This window comes from Ceratotherium simum, chromosome 39 (genome assembly GCF_057802395.1).
Source record: "Ceratotherium simum simum isolate JZ-2026a chromosome 39, ASM5780239v1, whole genome shotgun sequence".
Classification (NCBI taxonomy): Eukaryota; Metazoa; Chordata; class Mammalia; order Perissodactyla; family Rhinocerotidae; genus Ceratotherium; species Ceratotherium simum.
In genome coordinates, this window is record NC_141938.1 from 13638730 (window position 1) to 13663482 (window position 24753).

Genomic DNA, 24753 nt, shown 5'->3' on the forward strand with positions numbered 1-24753 from the left:
TGTGGCGAGGGGCGGGGCTTTAGCAGAGAGTCCCCACATCTGAGCGGTTAAGAGGAAGGCGGGGCTCCAAGAAGGGGCGGGGCTTGCCGCGCGGGCTGCGCACGAGCCAGAGACCCGGATGCAGAGCGGTCAACGGACGGCGGAGCTCCGCGTAAGGGGCGGGGCCTGTGGCGAGGGGCGGGGCTTTAGCAGAGAGTCCCCACATCTGAGCGGTTAAGAGGAAGGCGGGGCTCCAAGAAGGGGCGGGGCTTGCCGCGCGGGCTGCGCAAGAGCCAGAGACCCGGATGCAGAGCGGTCAAGGGACGGCGGAGCTCCGCGTAAGGGGCGGGGTCTGTGGCGAGGGGCGGGGCTTTGGCAGAGACCCCGGATGTGGAGCTGGCGGAGGGAAGGCGGAGCTCCGCGTAACGGGCGGGGCTGGCAGCAGGGGCGTGGCTTGAGGCAGAGACATCCCCAGACTCGAGGAGGAAACGAGGCGGCGCGAGCTTCGCGCGGGGGCTGGGCCTGCGGCGCATGGCGGGGCGCGAGCGGCACGCGGCCGGGGACGGGCCCGAGTGACGTCACGCGCCGGCGGCCCGCCCCCTCGCGCCTCCCGTCGGCCCCGCCCCCTCGCGCCTCCCGTCGGCCCGCGCTCTGTGGAGACGCCAAGATGGCGGCGAGTCAGTACTTCGGCTTTTCGCAGGGCGCCGGCCCGCAGTACAGGTAACGGCCCCCGCGCCGCCCGCCGCGCCGGGAGGGCCCGCGGGCCGGCTTCGTGGTCGGAACCGGGCGGGACGCGGGTGGGAGGCCTGCTCCGGCGAAGATGGCGGCGGAGCGGGCAGGCCGCGGCCCCGGGTCGTGTCTGTCAGAGGAGAGCGGAGGGCCCCTGACGTGGGAGGGCGCCCGGGCCTGTCGCGGGGACGCACGCCGAGCCTTGCTGCGTCGGGGAGAGTACCCGAGGGGGCGCCCCGAGGAGGGCACGGCGCCTGAGAGCGGGGGAGACACACCCGGGAGGGTATCTGGCGGGCGGGGGGAGGGGCAGAGGACGGAGAGCGAGGATGTCGTGACCCTGATGGGGTGGGGAGAAGATGGAGACTCGGGAGGGTCCCTGGAGGGGCGGGGGAGGGGGAGAGGAGGGAGGGGGAACACCGTGATCCTTGATGGGGTGGGGAGAAGATGGAGACCTGGGAGGGTACCTGGAGGGGGCGGGGAGGGGCAGAGGAGGGAGGGGGAACACCGTGCCCCCTGATGGGGGGGGAAGAAGATGGAGACCCGGGAGGGCCCCTGGATGGGCGGGGGAGGGGCAGAGGAGGGAGGGGGAACACCGTGACCCCTGATGGGGTGAGGAGAAGATGGAGACCCGGGAGGGTACCTGGAGGGGCAGGGGAGGGGCAGAGGATGGAGGGGGACACCGGGACCCTGATGGGGTGGAGAGAAGATGGAGACCTGGGAGGGTACCTGGAGGGCGGGGGAGGGGCAGAGGAGGGAGGGGGAACACCGTGACCCCTGATGGGATGGGAAGAAGATGGAGACCCGGGAGGGTACCTGGTGGTGTGGGGAGGGGCAGGGAGGGAGGGGGAACACCGTGACCCCTGATGGGATGGGGAGAAGATGGAGACCCGAGAGGGGACCTGGTGGTGTGGGGAGAAGATGGAGACCCGGGAGGGTACCTGGAGGGGCGGGGGAGGGGCAGAGGAGGGAGGGGGGACACCGGGACCCTGATGGGGTGGGGAGAAGATGGGGAGGGGTCGAGGGACATGGGACGTCGGAACTCAGTGGAGTAGGTGTTTGGGTATTAAAGATCCTAGTAAAGCACAGGGACCCAGGGGACCCGGGCGTTTGAGAGGAGAGGGAGAGAAAGGAGCCTAGAGGTGGGAACCAGTTGGGAGAAGGAGGGATCTATGGGTAAAGACACATGGGGCATGTGTGTACCCCAAATGTACAACCCCCCCACACACACACACCTACACCGTTCTCCAAGGCCAGCTCCCTGGAGCGTCTCTGCTGTCAGTCCTGCGGCCTGGCACTCGGGCAAGCCCCGGGCAGGGCTGCGGGGCTGGCATCCCTGGGGGAAAGTGCCCCCTCTCCCCTCCATTTCCATTTATCGCCCTTGTGTCAGTTTCCACCTGGGAGCCTGGCAGAACCTCGGGCCAGTTCCTCACCCCCTGGGGAGCCAGCCATGCGTGGGAACCCGCCCGTAGGCAAATGAGACCAGGTCTGCCCACGGGGCCTCTGCTGCGTGACTCATCCGCACTCAGCCCGCTGAGCATGGTTAGGGCCGGCAGGGGGTCAGTGCGGCCCTCGGCCCGGTCTGATACCGCCCCGATGTGCTCCGTGGAGCGGAAGGCCCCAGATCGGGGCCTGGGAGCGGGGTGCTGGAAAGAAGGGGTGCTCCTCATGATTTCTGCACTCAGTGGTCTCTGCGGTGCAGTGTTTGGCTCGTGGTGGATTTTTTGTCGGGGAAAGAATGTATGGCCTGCTGTGTCCTGGAGCGGAGCGTTACGTTTTCGTTTGCTCCTCCCTTGTTCCCGTCATCCGCGGTGGCGTGCCGATCGCCGGTGCTTAAAGAGGCAGGACTCTGCTCGTCGGCACACTTGTGCAAACGCTCCGCCCCCCTGCTGCTTGCCAGCTCGTTCGCCTTTCCTCTTTCTGTCTTTCTCCAGTGCATTCTTCAATCAGACGTGCAGAATCATTTGAATGTTATAGTTTCTGTTAAGATTACCTTTCAGAGGAGAAATTGAGCGTTTACACTGTTAAAATAGGTCATTGCTGAGCTTCGGTAGATGTTTTTTGTCATTTAATTTGATTAATGCACCTACTAGATATTAACGCAGCTATTATCTGTATTCTGATGATTTAGGTGATACAATATAACTCAGCATGTAACTCAGGATGTGAAACTACCACAACCGAATGTCGAATTAGTCTGTGTCTTTAGAATTGTCTCCGAGAGAGTGTTATTCCTTGAGAAAAGAGTAGATTTACCTATAACTAAAACATGGGAATCATAGCAAAATAAATTTCAGTCTCACAAAACCTTGAAACGAGATATCTGCGTTATCTGAATGATGTTAAGTTAACCAGACATCGGGGGAGACAACTTTTACTTGGAAGCTTTAGCTGCTTTTAAAGTTGATGTTTCTTGTATAAGGTGCCATGGAAAAACTGATTAGATGACAGATTTTGTGAGGACCAACTTTACGGTGGCATTTGGACAACGGTATTTACAAAGCCTGTTTCATGAATTGCTGAGGCGAAGACAACGGTTTATTTCTTGGAGGCATTTCGAGTAGGTTTGCTTGGCTTCTAAAATTGACAGCCGTAGCCCTGGACAGGAATGTTCCTTACATCATTGTTCATAAATGGGGTTGGGATCTGAATGGTTTGTAAATTTTCAGTAAGAAGTGGGTGCACACTCACTCTTGAAGGCACAAGAAAAGTTTGCAGTTACCTGTTGATGATGTTGCTTAGCATTTATTTTATTTCACGTGGTCTTTTAAATCTTATAAGGCATTTTTAGAGCTAGAGGTAGTGCTGCAAGTATTCAAAATTAATTCAGAATTAAGTATTAATCCGGTGTGGGAAATTGAGTTTGACCGTGCTTTTAATTAGCCCTGAGTCCCGGGGCCGGCCCCGTGGCTTAGCGGTTAAGTGTGCGCGCTCCGCTACTGGCGGCCCGGGTTCGGATCCCGGGCGCGCACCTACACACCGCTTCTCTGGCCATGCTGGGGCCGCGTCCCACATACAGCAACTAGAAGGATGTGCAGCTATGACAGACAACTGTCTACTGGGGCTTTGGGGAAGAAAAGGAGGAGGAGGATTGGCAATAGATGTTAGCTCAGAGCCGGTCTTTCTCAGCAAAAAGAGGACGATTGGCATGGATGTTAGCTCAGGGCTGATCTTCCTCACAAAAAAAAAAAAAATTAAAAATAAATAAATAAGTAAATCTCATTGGTGATGAGAACACTGAGAGCTCAGAGCTGTGTGCTGGAGGGCTGTCACAGGCGGGCCGTGCCTGTTGGTACATTTCTCTTCTCATTTAGCAGTTTTGTTAAAATCCCACCCATGTAGCTGTAGCTGGCTCCCTCTGCCTTTGCGTTCTTTTTTTTTTTTTTTTTTTTTCCCTGTGAGGAAGATCAGCCCTGAGCTAACATCCGTGCTAATCCTCCTCTTTTTGCTGAGGAAGACCGGCTCTGAGCTAACATCTATTGCCAATCCTCCTCCTTTTTTTTTTTTCCCCCCACAGCCCCAGTTGATAGTTGTATGTCATAGCTGCACATCCTTCTAAGTGCTGTATGTGGGACGTGGCCTCAGCGTGGCCGGAGAAGTGGTGTGTCAGTGCATGCCCGGGATCTGAACCCGGGCCGCCAGCAGCGGAGTGCTAAGCCACGGGCCAGCCCTGCCTTTGCGTTCTTGTTACATCTAAATAAGGTGGCTGCTGGATTTTGGTGTAATACTTGATTTTCCATCAGGAGAAGCTCTATTTTAATAAGCTTTTGGCATAAGTTTTGATAAGCTGCATTCCCTTGTCTGGAGAATGTCAGGAACTGGACAGTCTGGTTGGAACCCCATCAGACTCTGGTGGTGGGTAATAAGGGAAATTGCTGACTAGCAAGTCTGTCTTACGTGTAAGTCCCAGATACTTGATGTCTCATGGAGTCCTTGCAGTGATCCTTGAGGTGGGTATGATGATGCCCATTTTGCTGGTGAGGAAAATACAGCTCAGGATGCAGTAACTGACGTAGGGTCCCCAAGGTGGTAACTGGGGGGTCCGGCTAGGAGTGCGGGCTCCCAGGCTGGGGCCTCTGCCCCACAGTTGGGCATGCCTGAGCCTAGGGACGTGCTCGTGGTGGCAGAACCTAGCCTGAGCGCAGCAGCGTGGCTGTGGGGCCCACTAGCAGAGAGCGGGTTGTTGTCATTCTTTACAGTGTCGCCTGGAGCCTGCCCCCTAGTCCTGGGACCCACTCACATTGTGGTTCAGGGCCACAGTCTTCAGACATTACAAACCCACCCTCCCTGGAGTGAGGAAGTCAAGGAAGTATCTGGTCCGGCCTCATTGGGATGGTGACCATAACGCAACCTCTCTCAAAAATCTCCCCCAGAGGTGACAGATAGCCTGGGAAAGGCACCGGGGCCATGCCGCCCGTGGGGAGCAGCCAGGCCGCCCCAGTGCCGGCAGATGGAAGATCGCCCGTCACCACCCCTGCCCGATTGGGAGCCCCTGCTCGGTCAGGTATGGCTGTGACCAGACTCAGGGCAGTGCTGGTCGTGCCCAGGCCAGCCTCTAGTGCCTGCCCCCCACGGTCTCCAGACCCTTCCAGAGTGAACGTTACCCGCCAAGGTCCTCCCATCCCCTGGGCTTCAGTCCAAGGAGCAGGCTGCTGAGGGCGATCTGGTATCGCTGCCTCGGGGGCCGGGTGCACCGGGACCCCTGCCGCCACACCAGAAGCAGCGTTGTGTTAGACACCCAGGAAGGTGGGCCCGTGGAGCCTCTGGCTGAGTCTCCAGTGGCCCTGATGGTGACTGCTCCTGGGCAGCACCTCCCTTTACTCCCCGGGGGATGGACAGGAAGTTGACCTGGGAGTAGGGAGGCACATGAGTCTTCCTGTTAGAATGTGGTCCCTGCAGTTGTGTTAAAGGCCCATCTCAGGAAGGCTAAAATGCATGTTAGGGATCTATTGAAAGAAGTCTGTGGAAGGTAATTTTGAGTGGCAACTCTGAGCTACAAACAAAAACTTGATTTAAGTATATTTTAGGGAAAACTTTTCAAATGAAAGAACTATGTTATCTTAGCTCCGATCACAAGTAAATTAGGTACGTTAAAATTTTTGAAGTGTGGATTTTGAATTGTCATTTTATTACCAAAGTCAACTCATCAACTTCAGAACATAAGTCAGTTCCTAATGGAGGTTTTTTTCCCCCCTAAACATATTCTGTTTCTAAATTTTTTAATAGTTTTATATGTTACCTTTTGTCTGGATCTACCAACATGTATATTTAGAATTATCAGAACAGTTACATCAAATTTAAAAGCGTTTTCAAATGATCTTTTAAAATTGTTTTTTCATGTGTGTGTAATTGGTGTTCTTTTTTGTGGTTATAGAGGTAAGGGAACAAAGACTGTTGATCTGGATAAGGAACTGAGTAGTCTTGGAAACAAGGAAAACACATAGAAGGGGTATTTGTAAACCTCGTATTCATTCTCTATTTTATGTTAGTAAATGGAAAGTTCGTGAAACTTCAGATCGGGGATTGTAAAGGGCCAGACGTGTACATAAGTGAATCGAGTCCAAGGTGGTGGAGAGTGTATGGGGGCATCCAGACAGAGCCTGCCTCCCAGCCCCGTCATCGACACGTGGGACTGACCCCAGTGTGGCAAGTCTTCCCAGGTTTCCGGGGAACCCGCAGTCCCCTTTCTATGTGAAACCCTCCAAGTTTTAAATACCAGCACCAAATTCAGACTCACGGAACAATTGACCCTGCCTCTACTTTATGAGCTCTGCCTTATGTGTTTAAAAGTTTAATCACAAAAGGCTAACGTAGAAGATAGTATAGACACATTTGATAATTAAAAGGAATAGTACATGTCCCAGCCAGGAGGAAGAGCCCTCCATATTCATTAGTTTTAGTTGATTAGGAAGGTTCTGGGGGTTTTATTGTATTAAAAAGTTAATATCAGTTTTGTTTTCATTGCGGCCCTAAGTTGTTCACACAGCTTATCCATCTAAGCCAAGTGATGCTGTCTCATTCAGAACAAAATCAGGAAGCTTTGACAAAGCACAGAGATTTTTTGCTTGTTTCTTTTGTCTTTGTGTGTCTTTTTCTATGTCTGTGATGCCTTTAACTGGAAGTGTGCTGTTTACTTCTAGAATATTCTTTAGAATCTTGACTGGAAAAAGGTTTGGCACCATCCGCAGTCTGACTGGTTGGCAGTTGTTCCCTCGTTCTGTCCTGGGTACCCAGCGAGGTGTCTGCCACCAGCTGGGAGCTCAAATTCTCTGCTTGTCTTTTCTATTATACTGGTGTTGTATGATCATTTTAAGGCGGCCGGATTTCTTCTAGCTGGAAACTTCATTTGTAAATATTTTGGGGAGTAAGACTTCTTTTTTTGGTAGATATTTTGTTTTGCACAGTTTTTTTTCCCCCAAAAGTAAGTTGCTTTTGTTCATTTGCCTTTTTTAATTAACGTATCCCAGGTCACTTATTTGTCCCTGTTGACTGAAAATCGAGAATTGCTTCACTTTGATTCTGTGGCATTTGTATTTTGGAAAGGCAGTTCTGGTGACTAGGTTAACTCCTTGAGGAGTTTTGCTCCCTGGGAGCAGAATGAGCTGTGTAACATCTAAGACCTTTGGAATGAATGTTTTATTTTATTTATTTATTTATTTTAAAGATTTTATTTATTTATTTTTTCCCCCCAAAGCCCCAGTAGATAGTTGTCTGTCATAGCTGCACATCCTTCTAGTTGCTGTGTGTGGGACGCGGCCTCAGCATGGCTGGAGAAGCAGTGCCTCGGTGCACGACCGGGATCCGAACCCGGGCCACCAGCAGTGGAGCGTGCGCACTTAACCGCTAAGCCATGGGGCTGGCCCTGGAATGAATGTTTTAAAAAGCCAGTGGCTTCTTTTTAGTTTGGAATGTCATTGGTTGAATCCAGGGCTTGGCTCGACCTCTGTCGTGCTTGCCCCTGAGACCCTGAGGTTGGCTCTAGTCCTGCCTCCCTCTGTTGACACGAGAGGCGCATGCGTTAGACCAGCGTGGACGTGGCTGTGGAGGTGTTTTCACACCTTAAAGCAGCAGGAGGGGGCTGGAACCACAGATGACCCCTCACCAGTCCCAGAACCGTGGCCTTTCCCCAATTTGGTTCCCAGCAGTAAAAAGGCATGGCCATCTTGATGCTGGTGGAAATTCTTTCACTAGCTCTGCTTCTAGGAGGGCGTGTACGTGATGCTTTCTCTTTAGCTCAGTGTAATACCATCAAGACAGCGTTCTTAAGCCCCTGACGGGCGGGGCTCACCGCGTAGCCACCCCCGTGTGGGGACCATGTTCCTTTTCAGAGGATGGAGGAGGATTCCAGTGGTTCCACTGCCACAGAACCTGGCTCACCCTGAGGCTTGGGAAAGGCCGGCACCAGTCTCTGGAGTCCGGCCTTGGGCCGCCGAGCAGCCCGGTGGCTGTGTCTTGAGGAGCTGGGCTGGCCCTGGTTTGGAGCTGAGACTCTTGACTGTACTTTAAAGAAGGTTGCAGGTGGGGGCGGGGCAAGAAAACCCTCTGTCCTCTGCTCAAGAGCCCGAGGACTTACTTCATCAGACACCTTTACGGTCGGGGTGTTTTCTGGGAGCGAGCGAGCGTCTGCATCTGAAATGGGCGTTTCACGTGGAGAATGCACGTAAAGCTTTCAGGGTAAAAAAAAAAAAAAAAAAAGTCTGTTAAAAAAATCAGAGGGGCTGGCCCAATGGCATAGTGGTTAAGTTCATGCGCTCTGCTTCGGTAGCCAAGGGTTCGCAGGTTTGAATCCCAGGCACGGACTGATGCATCACTCATCAAGCCATGCTGTGGCGGCGTCCCACATACACAAAAACGGAGGAAGATGGGCACAGATGTTAGCTCAGCGCCAGTCTTCCTCACACACGCAAAAAAATCAGAATTGTTATGGGTGTGAATGTATAATATGTTATATGATGTGGACATAAAGCCCTTGTGAACCGAGGTGCTGAATGAAAGAGTGGCTGGGTGTGTGTATATCCGTGTACCCATACAGTGACGGGGATGTGGTCTGACTGCAAGTAAAACAGATCCGAAAGCCTCCTCTTCCGAGGGGCTTCAGTGGCCGCATCAGCGTTGGTTTTGAGGCCCGCATCACACGTCTCCACTCTGAGTGTTGCTTGGCCCCGTCAGTGGTCACAGACACGCCCGGAAACCTGAGCTCGGGTCGGGAGGTGGAGAGGAGGTTCTCTCAGTCGTGCCGCAGGAGAGGTGATCTGCAGCACCCAGCTGTCCAGCTGCTCGGGCTCAGGATGAGGCTCCGTCTGGCTAGGTCTACGCGGCTCAGGGCGTGTTAGGAGGAGGGGGTCAGTAAGTAGGAGAGGAGCGTGTCCTGGAGGGAGGAGCCCACGACTTAAAAAGGGAGGACTGTGGGGTTCCTCAGCACTGTGGTGCCAGGAAAATCTTTTTTCCACTTGGTTTTTCTCCCTCAGGCTAAGTGTGTGTGTGTGTGTGTGCGCGTGCGCGCATGCACATTCCCACAGAGTGATTCTTCAGAAGTGGTGTGCAACAGAAATCGTTCCAGCAAACCCAGGATGACCCGTCTTCCTGACCGTCCCTTTCATCCCCTGCCTGTGGGCTCCTCAGAGGTGCCCTTCCCAAGTGAGGGCTGCACACAAGGCCTGTGTGTCCGTAGCGTTGGCCTTTTAGGAGCGAGCCAGAGTGCGCCCCACAGGGGAGAGCCCTGGGTCGGGCACCTGGCCACCTCAGGTGAGTCCCTTCCAGCTTCTGGGCCTCCGTGTCCCCATCGGTTAGGTGACCCAGCCTTGCATCCTAACATTTTATCTAGACCACGTACCCAAAAAAGCCTGACTCCCCGAAACAGACGTGCCGATGAAAAAGCCATCAAAGACCTGCCTGGTGCCCAAAGACGAGGATGCCCAGCGGGACGAGAAGCCTGCCCTCACACGGACGTGCTGAAGGGCTGCTCTCACTGCACTAATCGGCGCCCGAATCGTTGTCCCCAGTTTCTTGCCCCAGCTCTTCCGCCTCCTGGGCAGGCGGCACCAGCCAGGTCCTCGTTGTCGTGGGCTCCTTGTCATGGGGACAGCCACCCTCGGCCTTGTAGTACAGTGGCTTGCTCTCCCTTTGAGCAGCAGACGACTCAGCAGCAGCGCAAGGTTTAGGCTCCTTGCAGAAGGGCAGGCGTCACCAAGAGTCCCTTTGTGACTTTTATTCCTGTTCCTCGGCCACCACTCCCAGCTCCTCGGTCTTGGTCAGGGCTTGAAAACTGGCAGCCTGTGGACCGTGCTTGATTCCCACACCTGTTTTCTTTGGCCTGTGCAGTGGGTTTTTTGCTTGCTTTATTTGAATTAGTTGCTGGCATTTAAAAATTGGGAGACTTGACAAAACCCCCGATTTCTAGCATCACTTAAAATCGGAAGATCTGGTCCCCCTGGGCTGCAATGTGAGCTCCTGCCCGTGGGAGGTGCTGTAGCACGTGAGTTCTTGTTTAATTGTCACGCCATCCCAAGACTTAGGTGTTCCCACTTTGCAGGTGAGCACACTGAGTCTAGGAAAGAATAAGTGACTAGCTCCAGGCCCCCCAGTGAGCAGAGCCGGGATTGGAAGGCGGGTGGTCTGCTCGGGATCCATGCCCGGCCCACTGGGCTGTGGCTCTCCCCCCAGTTCCTGAGCTTAAAACCCACACGAACTCTAGCTTGGTCCTTGTGCAGAACCCTCGCATCCCTGGTGTCTCTCGTAAAGACACCAGTCTATCGGATCAGGGCCCCACTCTTAAGGCCTCATTTTTTTTTTTTTTTTTTTTTAAATTTTTATTTATTTATTTTTTTCCCCCAAAGCCCCAGTAGATAGTTGTATGTCATAGTTGCACATTCTTCTAGTTGCTGTACGTGGGACGCGGTCTCAGCATGGCCGGAGAAGCAGTGCGTCGGTGCAAACCCAGGATCCGAACCCAGGCCGCCAGCAGTGGAGCGCACGCACTTAACCACTAAGCCATGAGGCCGGCCCCATTAAGGCTTCATTTAACTGTAATTACCTCTTTAGAGGTTCGTCTCCAAATATAGTCACATTGGGCGTTGGGGCTTCATGTGAATTTGGGGGGGACAGTCCATAGCACCACCTTAACATCCTAGAACAGGGCAGATCTTGGCATGCGACACCTTGGTGACTCCCCATGCTTAGTGGATAAAACCCAGATTCTGCCTAGCATCCGAGAGCCCCGAGCCCACCGTCCAGCCTCCTGCCACCCCCACATCCTCTGTCCCTCAGCACACGGCAGTTTCCCGTCAGCCCCTGCGGTTTCTCCCATTCCGGTGTCTGGGCCAGGCCCTTCTCCCTGAAATCCCAGTCACCCCTCATGGGGAGGCCTTTCCTGGCCTGGAGCGGGGAGGAGGGCTCCGGCTGCTTGCTGGGCTCTGGGCACAGCCACCCTTCGTCTGTCCCTCCCGTAGCGTCTCGGCTGTTTGCACGGATAGGCACTCCATCCTGTCATCCGAGCAGATGGGAGGGGGTGACCGCTGGTGAGGTCAAGGCCGTCATGCCGTCCCACATAGAACTAAAGCTGACGTCGACCGTGACCCTGTAGCCTCATAGCCACCCATCTGCTCACAGCTGTGACGGTGGCACGCGGACACCTGAGATCTCCCCCCATAGAGTCATGTCAGGGAGAACAGCCTGGATGCCCAGCCGTCTGCTGATAGACTCTCTTGTTCTTCCCTTCAGTCTAACTCGGTGGTCTTCAACTTCAGTGTGATAAGCATTGCCTTTCAAGGTATATACAACAAAACTTGTCCTAATTTTAGTTTACACTCACAAACGTGCTATCTCGAGGCTGATCCTGAGTCAGAGGGCAGCCCGCAGTGTCCTGGTGACCCTTCCAGGTTAGGGTCTGGACCAGGCGTAGACCAGCCCGTGACGCTGCCCACCTGCGGCTTGGGCCTCAAAGCTGATGCCCTGGGATGGAGCTTGTCCTAGACCAGTGGTTCTCAACCGGACAGTGTCTGGGGACATCTGTGGTCGTCACACTGGGGGTGCTCCTGGCATCAGGTGGATGGGAGCCAGGGATGCTGCTCAACACCCTACGGTGCCCAGGACGGCCCCACAGAGAGTGACCCAGCCCCGACATCAGCAGTGCCTGGGTCAAGAAACCCTGCCCTATAGCGAAGAGGCTGCGTGACCTCCTGGTGTGGCTGCGTGACCTCCTGGTGTGGAACAAGGTCAATGGCCGGCTGCTTCCGCTGCTTCCCTGAGGTGGCCCACCAGGTGGAGACAGTGCTTTTGGCCTGAGTGGGGTCACCATGGGAGCGGGCGAAGAAAGCCCTGAAGGTTGTGTCTGCTTCCTTGGGGCCCTCGGCTGAAGGACGAGACTCACCCTTCCGCCCCGGGAGACACTTGCCTCTGTGTCCTCAGTTGGCACCGCTTCGTGGGCCGTGGCTTCAGAATTGGGAGAGGAGAGCCTGCTGGAGTGGGAGGCCACAGCATGGAAGGAAGAAGGGAACCCCCCAGGGCTGCTCAGCGCCACTGTGCAGAAGCAGTGCCGACGGCTTTGTAGGCAGCAGAGGCGGCAGGTCCCAGTCCACAGAGCTCCAGGTCTGTGCTCGCATGTGCACTAGAGTGCCTGTCCTTGCAGCCCGGGCAGAGCAGACCCCCTTGCTGGGCCTTCCTCCTGCCTTCAAAGACATGCCTTCTGTTGTTCTCCCAGTGTCTGTCCCTTCCGTTTTCCTTGCAGTTTGGGTTGGGTCCACGCCTCTCCCGTGTGACTCAGGAGAGGGTGGCGCCAGCTCCAGGGTGCATCCTGGTGGGTCTAAGGCAGCCAGCGTGGCCCCATCCCCCTCGACTGTGCCGCTTTGGGCCGGGGGTGGAGTGGGACCCAGGCTGGATGAGAAACCCCAAGTGGAGGCTGGCACGGGAAGGCACACATAGGACGTACATAGAACGTACCTTACAGCATCGCTTTATCAACAGAAAATTGGAAATAATGTGTGGTGGTTGAAAGATAGGCCCACGAGTTCTTTGATACTCCTCCCTTCAAAAGGTGGGGCCTAGTCCTCTGCCCGCGAGTGTGAGTTCGATTTAGTGATTCGCTTCTGGCTAACGGAATGTGGCAGGCGTTATGTGATGTCTGAGGCTGGGTCATGACCAGGACAGCTTCCACCCCGTGCTTCTTCTCTCTGTCTCTCTGTCTCTCTTGCTGTGTTGTAAGAACACGCAGGCAGCACTGGCAGAGGCCCACGCAGGGGGAAACTGAGGCCTCCCCCCAGCAATCAGCACCAACTTGCCAACCGCGTGAGGGAACGTCCCGGAAGCAGATCCCTGCCCCCCGAGTCAAGCCTTCGGATGATGCCGCCCCCGCCGACTTCTTGTTGGCAACCTCCTAAAGACCCTAAGCCAGAGCCCAGCCAAGCTGCCCCCCAATTCTTGACCCGTAGAAACTGTGAAGGTGATGAATATTTATTATTGTTTGGAGCCGCATCATTGGGGGTAATTTTAAGCTCAGCAATAGAGAACTAATACCTAATATAAATGTCTGCCAGTAGGGAAATCAGCGAATGAATTATGATATATTCAAATGAGTAAGTGGCCTTTAAGTGTGGGAGGCCCGGGGCGGAAGTACAGGGGCAGCCTGCACACCACGTGTCTGATATCTTAGCGTTACCAGCCCAGCTGGGAAAGGTAGGCACAGTCTGTTCTGTCCCGCCTCCCTTGACAAATACACGTTTCTAATGGAAAGAAGCAGGGGCGATGGTAGGGTTTTATGGTTCTCAAAGCATCAAAGATGACTGAACGTTATTATTGTGCGTATCTGGGCGTTCTCCTGGTGATATCTGGAGTTCTTCAATGAAAAACACACATGCTGTAAGATTTATCATAGGTGCCTTCATTTCAGCACGAATAATGTTTGTGTGATCAAGATTTTCACGTCGTTTGAGTTTTGTGACCGTAATGCCGTGAAGTGGCTGTCGTGGGCTGACTGTGGGCCCCTGAAATTCCCGTGTTGGAGTCCTGGCCCCCAGTGCCTCAGAATGGGGCTGTATCTGGAGATGGGGTCTTCAAAGAGGGGGTTAAGTCAAAAGGAGGTCGTACGGGTGGGCCGTGTGTAGATCGGAGCCCCAGGGGCCGCTCCCACCTTCCTTTCTCACGGTGTGCCCACGGCGCCCCCGTGAGCCCGTGCTTCCGCATCCGTACATGTTTGCTGAGCGCCTGCTCCGTGCCAGACGCCACTGTGGTGCCAGGAGGAGCTGGGCACCCGCTGCAGCTCGGCACGCCTGGGGCTGCGTGCTGGTGGAGGAGACGCGGGGCTGACGGGGAAGAGCGTCAGGCGGTGCTAGGGAGAAATCAAGCAGGGCGAGGGGACAGGGTGATGGGTTAGGGGTGCCGCTGCTCTCCTGGACGGGCTCAGGGAGGGCTTCTCGGAGGAGGTGGCATTTGCAGTGACCTGCAGGAGGCGAGGAAGCAAGCGAGCATGTGCGGGAGGGACAGACAGGTGCAGGAGGGGATGGGGTGGGAGGGCGACAGGGTCAGGTTCATGCTTTGAGAGGACCCTTCCGGCTGCCAGGAGGACGAAGAGAGGCCAGTGAGGAGACGGGCGTAGTACCCGCAGGGGTGATGCGGCCGAGGCTTCTCCACCCCCAGCTCCTGGGAGGAACTTTCCGTGCTTCCTTCCCTCTGCTTGGCGGGTCCCTCAGCGCTCTCTCCCCACTGGGCAGGAAGCCACCTAGGGGGCAGGAACACGTGTGTGAAGGTTCCGGATGGACGAGAGCTGCCGGTTCTAGTTCCTCTGTACTCAGGTCAGCCTGCCCCAAACGCACACGCTGTAATCTCTGATGGGCTGTAATCTTGGGTGATACCCTGCCTGACACACGGGCTTGTAAATTCCAGGACGATTTCCGGGGGCTGATATGTAGCAGAGGGCAGGGCGCTGGGGTCAGAAAGATCTGGATGTTAATGCAGCAGTTGACGTACATCACCGGTGCTCAGAGCTTCCTCGTGCAGACGGTGCGGGCGGATGGGCCGACAGCGCTGGCGCCTTCTCCACGAGTGAGGCAGTGGAGACAGAGGCCTCGGCGCTGTCTTCCCACAGGGCAAGCCGTCAGTGAGCGCTGCTTCTCCTTAGTCATGAGGCTTTAGCTTGGTGTTAACGGACCTTCCTCATTTTAATCATCGCTTGGATCCGCTTGTTCTTTGGTTAAAAAATACCGTTCAAGTCCAGCTTTCTTTGGCTTTCATCTAGAGGGGCGACATTGAAATCTCGATGTCGTCCCCGTAGATGAGCCGAGAGCTCGTCTCGTGGGTTCCGGTGCTGGCTGCCACTCACCGCGCCTCACTTTCCTCTTTTCTGTAGCGCGGGGACAGGGATGGTCCTGCCTCACGGGGTTGTTGAGATGGCGTTCCTTCGTGGAAAGCGCTCATGCTGCGCCCGTAGAAGGGTCTCAGCCGTGTGAGGAGTTGCAGAGAAAACTTGGTGAACGTAGCGCCGCCGCAGCTGCTGCCCGGGTCTGGGGCACTGCTGCGCTCGACTCCGGTCCTCGACAAGCTCCGCCTCACGCAGCCCGGCGTCCCTCTGTCTGTCTGTGTTTGCAGCGCCCCGCCTCCCGCAGCCTCTCCGCTCCCTGCTGCCGGAGCCAGCGTCGCCGCGCAGCCTGCTCCTGGCATGGGCGCCGCCGTGACCCCGACGTTTCCCGAGGCCGCCCAGCCGCCCAGGCCCGTCACCCCGGTGGAGTGTGGCGGGTACCAGCCCGACTCCGGCCAGGACTTCAGCTACGGCGGCCAGGAGCCCGCCCCGGCGCCCTCCTCCCAGGTATCAGCCGGCGTCTCTGGCCAGCGCCTGTCCTGCCTTGAGAACACGGCTAGTTGAGTGGAAGAGAGTGGCGGGTGGCCCTGGCCCGCAGGCGGTCGGGGACATGCCCTCACTCTCCTTGTGCTCCCATCCCCACCCGGGAGGAGGTCGGGGGCCGTGCCTGCCCTTGTCGGGCCCTTCCCGACCCCAGAGCCCCGGCCGCAGACCTGGCTGCCGCGTTTCCACTAAGGCGTCCCAGGCTGGACGTGGCCCACCCCCCTGGGCCTCTGCCCCCCACAGCTGGTCCCCGGTGGGGTCAGTAAATGGCACCACGGGCCGCCGGTCAGCCAAACTCGCGCTGTTTGCTGCCCCCTCCTCCCTCGGTCGCTCCCCCGAGGCCTCGGGACCTCTCCCTCCACCCCCTCCCCGCTCCCGCCCCGCTCCCAGGGCTCATCTGCTGCTGTGCTTTCGTCCTCGCCTCCGGGTAAGCCCCGATCCCCTCTGAGCCACAATCCCGCTCCGCTGGCTCGGAGCCCAGGCCCTTCCCGAGCCCCCGGCCCCCTCTCCTGGCCGGCACCCTGCGCTCACAGTCTGCTGCTCTTACCATCCTCCGGGGCTCCTGCAAGCCCACCAGCTGAACCCGCCGGGAGCCCTGTTCCCTGCTCTCACACACGTGCCTCCTTGTCACTGCTCCTCCAAGGAGCTGTCCCTGAGCCGCCTTCGTCCTGTTGGACAGTCCTTGGGGCACTTTTGCTCTGGGACATTAACATTGGGTCCATGAGAGTGGGCCGTGTCCATCTCCCGGGTCACTGCGTCCCCAGCTCCGGGCACAGGGCCTGGTACAGAGGGGCCCGGGAGCCGCGGGGACGGTTCGCCTTACCCTTCCTCCTGCTGTGTCTCCTGGGGGCCTCTCACAGGACAGCTCTGGACCGTCGGCAGCCGCCGGTAGCCTTGAGAACGAACGGCCTCAGCTCCCTGCGGCAGCCCCGCTTGGTCAGCCAGGTGGGTCTCCTCGAGGTCAGCGCGCGAGCAGGGGGACGCTGGTGTTCAAGTCACCGTGTAGACACCCCAGATTTGTAGGAGACGGGAGTGATGTGAGTGTCAGGGCTGTCCTCCCGAATGTGCCCTGAAGTCTCACCTGGGAGGTGGGCCTGTGAACGAGGGACGGGGAGAGACAGAGACGGAGAGAGAACTAAAGATGGGGCTAGACGTCTTCTCCGAGGGAGCTTTCCCGGCTTGGAAGGAGGGAGTTCTGCTGAGGACTTGGGCTTCAGAGACGGAAGAGCTGGGGGCTTTGGCCTCCAGCTGTGGCTTAGATGCCTGGGGGCCACGGCTGGCTGATCCGGGCCATGTTGGCTCCTGGCCACTGGGGGGCTGGCTGCGGGTCACGGGGAGTGTGGCTCTTGCTCTCTGGGACGATGGTGAAGGGGTAGCTCCGCACAGAGGCTGCGCTGGCTCTCCAGGGAGCTCACGGCGGTGGGTGCAGCCCAGCACAGACCTCGCCACAGGTGCCTACCGCTCCGGTGAGGCCTCCAGCCGGGGCTCCATCCTCCAGCTACACCCACCCCCGGGGAGCAGTGGTCAGCCTGCGGCCTCCGGGTGCACCCTGCCTTCCCACAGCCCGGCCTCCGCCCCGACACGGGTGAGAGGGCATGTTCCCGAGCACACGTGGGCACAGGCTCTTACCCTATTTACAGTCCAGAACGTCGTCCTGGAAACCAACCCGTCTCCCTCTGTCTCTTCTCTCTGCTTCTCAGGGCCAAGCTACCCAGGCTGTGATGCGGCGGAATCCTCAGCAGCCAGTCCTCACGATCCTCCACCGCTGCCCCAGCAGATGCAGCCCTCCCCACTCCCAAAGGCCGAGGACTCGTCCCCGGAGGCCGGCTCAGGAAGCAGTCCGGGGGCCAGTCCTGGCGACGGCTTCGCCAAGAAGTCCCCGGCTCCTGCCAAGCCGCTGAGAGCCAGGGCCCGGCCCCGGCAGACCCGGCTGCACTACTGCAACGTCTGCAAGATCAGCTGCCCTGGGCCCCAGGTCAGCCGCCCGTCCCCCGGGGCCCACTGGGGGTCAGAGCGCTGGGGTCAGGGTCGTGGCCTGCCCCGAGAGGCCTGTTCCTAAACCTGCAGCATCTAGTGCGCGTCAGATCGCCTACACTTGCCCTGCTGGCGGTCTCGGGCAGGACACGCGTGGCGCAGCGCTGACCGCTGGCTGCGGAAGCGTGGTCCGGCACCCCGAGACGAGGGGGCTCCTCTTGATCTGGGGGGCCGCAGGCAGTGCCCCCTCTTCACAGCGAGGGGCCGGGCAGACGCCGCTGTTTAAGCAGGGCCAGGGGGATGAAATCGACCCGTGTGAGAGTGCGTGTTGGTGTCTGAGGGATCTCCGCCGCGCACGCAGACAGCCCGCTCACTCCGGCTCCGTCCTCACTAAACACCACCTGCTAATTTTGTTTTGTGTTTGATGCTCTGAAAGAAAGCCGGGACCAAGGAGGCACGCCCAGACTCCACACTCAGGCTGTAGAGCTGTGAGGAGCCCCCAGAGCGGCTCAGCCAGCCCCCACTTACCCAGCCGAGGGACGCCCTCCCAGGCCGGGGCACGCCCTGTCTCCTGTCCCCTGTCCGAGCTCTCCAATAGGACCTGTGACTGTCCTTCCTGTGAGATATGCTCCTCAGCCAGAGCTTGGTTTTCCCTGTTCCTGTCTTTGTTTGATTTTTATTTTGCATCCTGGGGGCTCTTGGTTCCTCTCTCGGCTCAAACACAAGTCTGCTCGTGATTCTAGATCCCTCACGGCATCGAGTGAGCATGTGGTATGCCTCCCGCATCGCGTGTGGGGGCGGATGGGGCGTGGGCTCGCGGCCCAGCCCCGCACTTGTCATCACCCTGAGCAGGCGTCTTGGCCTCTCAGCCTCAGTCTCCCCGGGGGACAGGTACGGTGACAGGGTTTGTCTGTCAGCGTAGCGTCTGGCACGTGTGCCGTGTGCCACAGAAACCTCGGCTGGTGTTTCTCCTGGCCTCATGCTAACACAGCATCTTTTAATGGGGATTTTGGTGGAGATGGTGGTAGGGCCACAGGCAGCTGTAAGAAGTGATGCGGAGGGATCCCATGTCCCCTTCCCCCGCGACCCCACGCGGACGTCACGACCAGGATGTTGGCGTTGGCTCCACCCGTCTCATTCAGACGGCCCGCTTTTATGCGTGCTCCTACATGCGTGTGCGTGTGTGTTGTTCCGTGCGAGCCTGTCACCTGGGCAGCCTCGCGTATCCGCTGCCACCAAGAGGCTGAGCGACCCAGAACCACAGGGTCCCTCGTGTGGCCCTCTTCTGCCCCCACTGCCACCCCCACCGCTGTTTCAGACACCATTAAGGTGGGAACAGCCACACCTGGACTCCACCTGCTGTCTGGAACGGACTTGTATGGACATGGCCTCCCCGCGGCCAGGGTGGCAGCACATCTGCGTTTCCTCTGACGTCCGTGTGCGCAGTCTCTCTGGGTCAAGGACGGCATAGCTGACGCTGTAGTCCTCCCGACCCCGAGGGGCGCCGGGAGGGCCGCCTCGGGCTTCAGCAGGAGCCACAGGCCGCGTGGGAGCCCTTGGAGCCGCAGGAGCACCAGACAGGCTTCTTCCTAATGCCCACCCTTCCTGGTGTTTTCTCATTACACATTTAATACCCGTTTGTGGTGGGGGAGTCTGTTGGCGTGTTGGTGTCTGTCCTTCCAGGCTTTTCTCTGTCCCATAGGCTTTTACCTAATACATGTGTGTGCGTGCGCGCAGGCAGTTGCGTAGGACCCACAAGATTCCTCCCTTCCAGAGAGAACCCCCGCACTCCTGTCCCTGCCTCCTCTCCGCCCCCAGAACATGCTGATGGTACCAGTGTCTTTCGTATTTTGCAGAGATATTTCTGTCCCATGGAGCGTTGATTCCTGGCATGGCAGAGTGCATTGGTTTAGCGGGCCTGCTTCACGTGTGTGCTGCGGCTTGCTTTGTCTTAAGGATTCCAGGAGATGGTTCTGGGATGCCGAGTCAGAGCGCGCTCATTTGCCAGACACAGCCAGATGTTCTGGGCACCGTGGTGCAGGCCGCGTGGGCCTGTGCCTCACGTAGCCTCTCCTGTGTGGAGCCCCCAGTTTATTAGCAGTGTTCTCCTGAGGAAGGTCCCCCCGTCATTCCTGGGCAGGCGTCCTTGCTTGGTTTCTGAGGTCAGATTCTGAAAAGCCAGAATCTTCTTTCCCAGCAGCCCCAGAAACTAAATATATAATCTTTGGAGGACGCTTCCTTGAGAAACTCACTGATTTCTAGAAAAAAAAACAAAAAGAAACTTCGTGTCTTTCAGCCTGAGCTTCTGAGTGTGTTGACTGGGTTTAATTAATAAAGTGGCACGTGAACCTCTTGGAGGCCAGTGAATGGAGGGCAGGGATGTCAGGCTGGTGTGTCCCCTCGGGTCCACGTGCACCCCAATGGTGACCTGAGGGGACGGTGCAGTGCCCAGTGGGCACACACACCCCTCAGGCTGCTCTTGCTCTGCCGGCAGACCTACCGTGAGCACTTGGAAGGGCAGAAGCACAGGAAGAAAGAGGCGGCTCAGAACCTGGGCGTCTGGTCCCGTGGCAGCCTGCGCGGGGTGCAGGCCCAGCTGCACTGCGACCTGTGTGCTGTGTCCTGCACTGGTCCGGAGGCCTACGCCGCCCACATCCAGGGCGCCAAGCACCGCAAGGTAGGAGCCCGCTGGGCCCATCCGCCGCCTTCCACGCTGGGGACCGGGGTGGCATCTGGTGACATCGGAGGGGGCAGCCGCCTACGAGAGGGGGCTTTCCCTGCAGGGCCGGTGTCCTGCTTCCTTGGAAGCCACATACCTTCTCCCCGTTATCAAGGTCCCACCTGCCCCCTGGATAGGAGCGTAGAGCTGTGCAGGGGACTTGTACCCAGACCCCCGGGGAAACTGGGGGTGACGAGAGGGTATGTTGATATGAACAAGAGTTTGGACATTGATGAGATCGAATGGTATATTCCATTTGGGCTCCTGCTTTTTCAAAATAAATAAATCAAGCTAAATAAATACATTTGAAATAGTAAGTTTTAATATTTTAACATCAATGTTTTAATTGATGGTAACTTATTTCATATCAGTGTTTTTAATATCTGTTACTATTTTAATATCATCATTTTCCCGTGGCCTTAAAAATGCCTGTATTGTGTCATCTTAGGGGGAAAATTAGTGGGATCCCCCACCTGAGGGAAGGTAGGGAGACCCCTGCCTCTCTCCCCGGGGCTGCTCTTTCTAAGGTCCAGAGGGTGATTTTGGAAAGCAGCAAACCTCCCCCAATGGCACTCACCTGCAGGGAGATGCTCGCCTTATGAGGCGGGCAGTTGGAGACAGGAGGGGGAATCCCTGCATTGTGTGGGGTAGTTACGAGTAGGAGGATCAGGATGGCCCCTGTCCTGTGCTCCCAGCAGTCTGCCCTCTCCTCACACAGAATCTCCCTCAGCTGCCCCAGCCGGCCTGCCTTGCTCCCTCCTGCCCCCGGGCCTTTGCTCGCACCCTCCTGCTCCATGCCGACCCTCCTCCAGCCCCCACTGCAGGGCTGGGCCCCCCTGAGGTCAGCCTCTGAGGGCCTGTCTTCCTCTGCTCATCAAGGGCCTCGTTCCCTGGCCAAGCTGGGCAGGCTCTCGAATGCCTGAGCAAACCACAAACACCACAAAGGAAGGAGCAGACGAGGTGTGAAGAAGGGGGCTCACTGGCTTGGTGGTAGCAGGTGCAGGCAGGAGAGCTAGGGCCCAGGGGGGGTGGGCTGTGGTGTCACGGCTTCCAGGCCAGGACTTGTTCTGGGGTCGGGGAGGCCCTGCAGCCTGCTCTGCGGCAGGGGGCAGGTCTGAGCCATGAGTGTCAGAGACTTGAGCCTGAAAACGTGTCAGATAGTTGTCAGTGCAGACCCTGGGGGCAGTGGAGCAGACTTTTCCAAGTGGAACTTTTGCAATACGTGCCTTTACCTGGGGGCGGGGGGGCGGCGGGGCATGGAGTGTGACTGAATCCTAGGCGGGTCTGTGTCCGTGGATGTGTCCATGCCTTCCTGCGGAATGTGGATACGTGTCCCTGCACATGTATACATACGTACAGAATGTGGACTCGCGCCCACATACAGAGTGTGGATGCGTCTGGGTGCGTACACGCGTATGTACAGAACGTGGACGTGCGTCCGTGAGCACACGCACACGTCTCAGCGGGTGTTCCCTGTCCGCGTGTCCATTCATCACGCTGTGTCGCTGTCTGGGCGGGCCCTGGGCTGGTGTTCGGGGCGTGGAGAAGAGCTCTGCCTTCAGCCCAGGCCATGGAGTCTGGAGGAAGGGTGACTGTCTGCCAGCGCAGGGTGTGGAGGTGTCGTAGGCCCTGCGTGTGCACCACTTCTGCGGGCCTGGAAGCAGGGGCGGCTCGGGAAGGACCTTCCGCAGGGAGGGGTGCTGCAGAGCGTGTTTAGCTGGGAGCCGGGGAAGGGGGGTGCCCCCAGGGGTGGGACGGGCCCACCGCCCTCACTTCCCTGGGTTGTCAGCCCCCCATGCCCACGAGGGCTCCTCCTACCTCTCGAGGAAGGTTGGTCAGGCTTGAAGGTGGCCCTGACGTGGAGCTGGGTCTGTTCCAGGTCTTCAAGCTGCACACCAAATTGGGGAAGCCCATCCCCCACATAGAACCAGTGCCGGAGACCTGCAGCTCGGCCCCTGCCACCTGCACCAGCGAGCAGGCCCCCGCCACCACGGAGAGCCCCCCTGCCAGCCCCAGCAGCCGGCCAGAGCTGCCCGAGAAACCAGCGGCGTCGAAGACCACTCAAGCAGGTGCGTGTGTCTCAGCTTCACAGCCCATCTGCCCGGCCGCACGCTGACTTAGCAGGCTTGGCTTTCAGAGGAGCGATTGTCCAGTTACCTTGTGTGCATGTGCAGCCATCGCGTCTTCCTGGGAGAGACTGGGCTGTGAGGGGGGTGGGTGTGGTGAGGCGGAGAGCTGTTCCAGATTTCCCATTCCTGCCGGGTGGGCAGGATGCGCTTGGCCGCCTGTGGTGCACAGCCTTCTGGACCTTTCACACGAGGCCGTTTCTAGGGCGTGTTGGCAGAACCGACAGTGTGGCGGGCCCCATTTTTCTCGTGCAGCTTGGGACTGTGCTGGGCTGCTGGCCGCTCTCGGGACGCCCAGCCCTATGACTGCAGCATTCCCTGGGCTTCCATGTGCTGGGGAGCAGCCTCTTCACACCCCCGTGGTGACCGTGAACACACTGGGCTCTGACGAGTTCTGTGGATCCCGGGAAATTGAGGCAGGCCCCTTGCAGCCCCTGCTCTGGCCCTGCCTGCCCTCGGGTGTGGGCTGAGCAAGCAAAGGCCGTGTGGCGTGTGCCAGGCTCTCACCCTGTGGTGGCTGCACAGTGTGTCTGAGTACCTCCTCACCTCTCTAAAGTACATGTTGTTCTCAGTCCCAATTAGCAGATGGAAAAACCGAGGTGAGGCCAGGCCACCCCCTAAGCCGTGGGGGCAGGATTCGAACCCAGGTCTGTCCGGCTGTCTCTGCCCATCACCAGCCTGCTTTGTGCGGGGAAAGAGGAGGGGGCTTATTTATTTTCAGCCTTAGCAGCTCTGTTTTTGAACAGTCGTTCAATACTGAATATCGAATCATAAAGCAGCTTTGATAACAAGGAGTGTCACCCTCTCGGGCTCAGTGAAGTTGCCTAATTGGGCTCCCTTGGCCCACCTGCCATCTCAGTTCGATTAAGCAAGGGCTGCAGCATCTGTGCAGTTGGGGGTCCCTCAGTGGGGGGCCTGAACCAGGGCTGTCTCTGGGCACGTTCACATTGGTGTTGAACTCTGTGTGGGACTCAGTCTTCCAGCTGTGACCAAGCTGGCATGGAAGGGGCCTTGCCGGACTGTGGATCCCATGGACGGACGTCACGGAGGGGTGAAGGGAGCAGCAGGAGGCAGGGTTTGCATCTCTCTCTCCCTTCACGCTGGCGGATGGGAAGCCGGCCGTGGTTTCTGGCCGGAGCAGGTTAGAAGTAACTCAGTTCTTTCTTGCAGGACCTCCTGAGCCGCAGGCAGCAGGCAGCAGACCCCTGGAAGGGAAATCAGCACACCCTAAATCAGTGGGGCCGAAAGAGCCGCCCACCCGAGGAGGCTCTGCGGAAGCTTCTGGAAGCTGCTGTGATGCGCAGCCGGTGGGCCTAGGCTTCGTGGAAGAGGTAACTGCTGGGCGACCATCACACCCTTGGGCCATCCATGTGTGTGCCCTGCTCTGCCTCTGAGCTCTGCTGGAGGAGGGCCTTACGAGGGTTCAGGCTTCGAGAACCCCCTAGTTCTCCATCTGACATTTACACAGCCGTCCCCAGGCAGGCCTCAGGGAGGTCTGAGGAAAACATCAGGATGTCTGATGTTTTCAGAACATCATGTGGAACGTGCTGGAAGGTCTAGGTGCTGGGTTTCAGATCTTAGAAGGAAGGCCTGAGACAGGCAGAGGCGTTTCCCGCTGGGAGCCCCTTGTCCTGTGGGGAGGAAGGTGGAAAGAGGAATTGGGCCTAAGAAAGCTAGGCGACCGCTCACCCCATAGGCACCTGATTCTTGGGGCACGAGGAGCCCGTGTGCCCAGACGCGGCCACCGCCCAGAGCCCAAGCGGTGGCCCGCAAGGCTTGTCTTCACCAGCCTTTTAGAACTCCAATTCTGAGGGCTTCCAAAGATGTGCGTGGCCAAAAGGAAGTAGGGGCGTTAGCATTCCTGCTGTTTTCAGTTTCACGTTCTTGTGCAACCAGTTCGGCGTCTTCTGTTCTGTCACTTGCAAAATAACCACAGCAGATAGGAGGCCTGTCGCTGGACGTCTGTGTGTGATAGTCAGGGAAAGGAGGCACAGAACAGCCGCAGGAGACAGACAAGGGTGCACGGTGGGCGGAGATCACGGCAGGGCAAGGTGTCGCTGCAGGTGGCTGCGCCGGGGGAGGAGGGGACAGGGTGGTGGCAGAGGTGAGCTGGGCCTGGGCAGGCGTGTGGCCCGGCTCCTCCGAAGGCCGCCCTGTAGGAGAAAAGCGTTCGGCAGATGGGAAGCCAGCACCGGCTGGGAGGCCCGGCTGTCGCTCCTCTGGGGGGCGGGAGGAGGTGCCCCTGCCGGGGGTCAGCTGAGCTCCGTGTCTCAGGTGTACAACGAGGAGGGCAAGGTGGTCCGCTTCTACTGCAGGCTGTGCGAGTGCCGCTTCAACGACGCCCACGCCAGGGACCTCCACGTGCGGGGGCGGCGACACCGGCTACAGTTCCAGGTGCG

The 24753-nt window shown here is 57.8% G+C and overlaps 1 protein-coding gene across 5 annotated transcripts in view; it reads left to right on the plus strand.

Moving 5' to 3' along the window:
• The first annotated feature begins 536 nt into the window (after positions 1–536).
• ZFR2 (zinc finger RNA binding protein 2) overlaps positions 537–24753 on the plus strand; it is a 38875-nt gene continuing 14658 nt past the window's right edge. For 4 of the 5 annotated variants that reach the window (XM_087425734.1, XM_087425735.1, XM_087425736.1 and 1 more), the window contains exons 1-8: positions 537–699; positions 15283–15499; positions 16396–16480; positions 17236–17510; positions 20004–20186; positions 22108–22297; positions 23525–23685; positions 24629–24748. In XM_087425734.1, coding sequence (XP_087281860.1) covers positions 647–699; positions 15283–15499; positions 16396–16480; positions 17236–17510; positions 20004–20186; positions 22108–22297; positions 23525–23685; positions 24629–24748 — 1284 coding nt within the window. In that variant the 5' untranslated portion in view covers positions 537–646. The remainder of the gene's footprint in view (positions 700–15282; positions 15500–16395; positions 16481–17235; positions 17511–20003; positions 20187–22107; positions 22298–23524; positions 23686–24628; positions 24749–24753) is intronic. The other variant, XM_087425737.1, reaches the window with a different exon arrangement.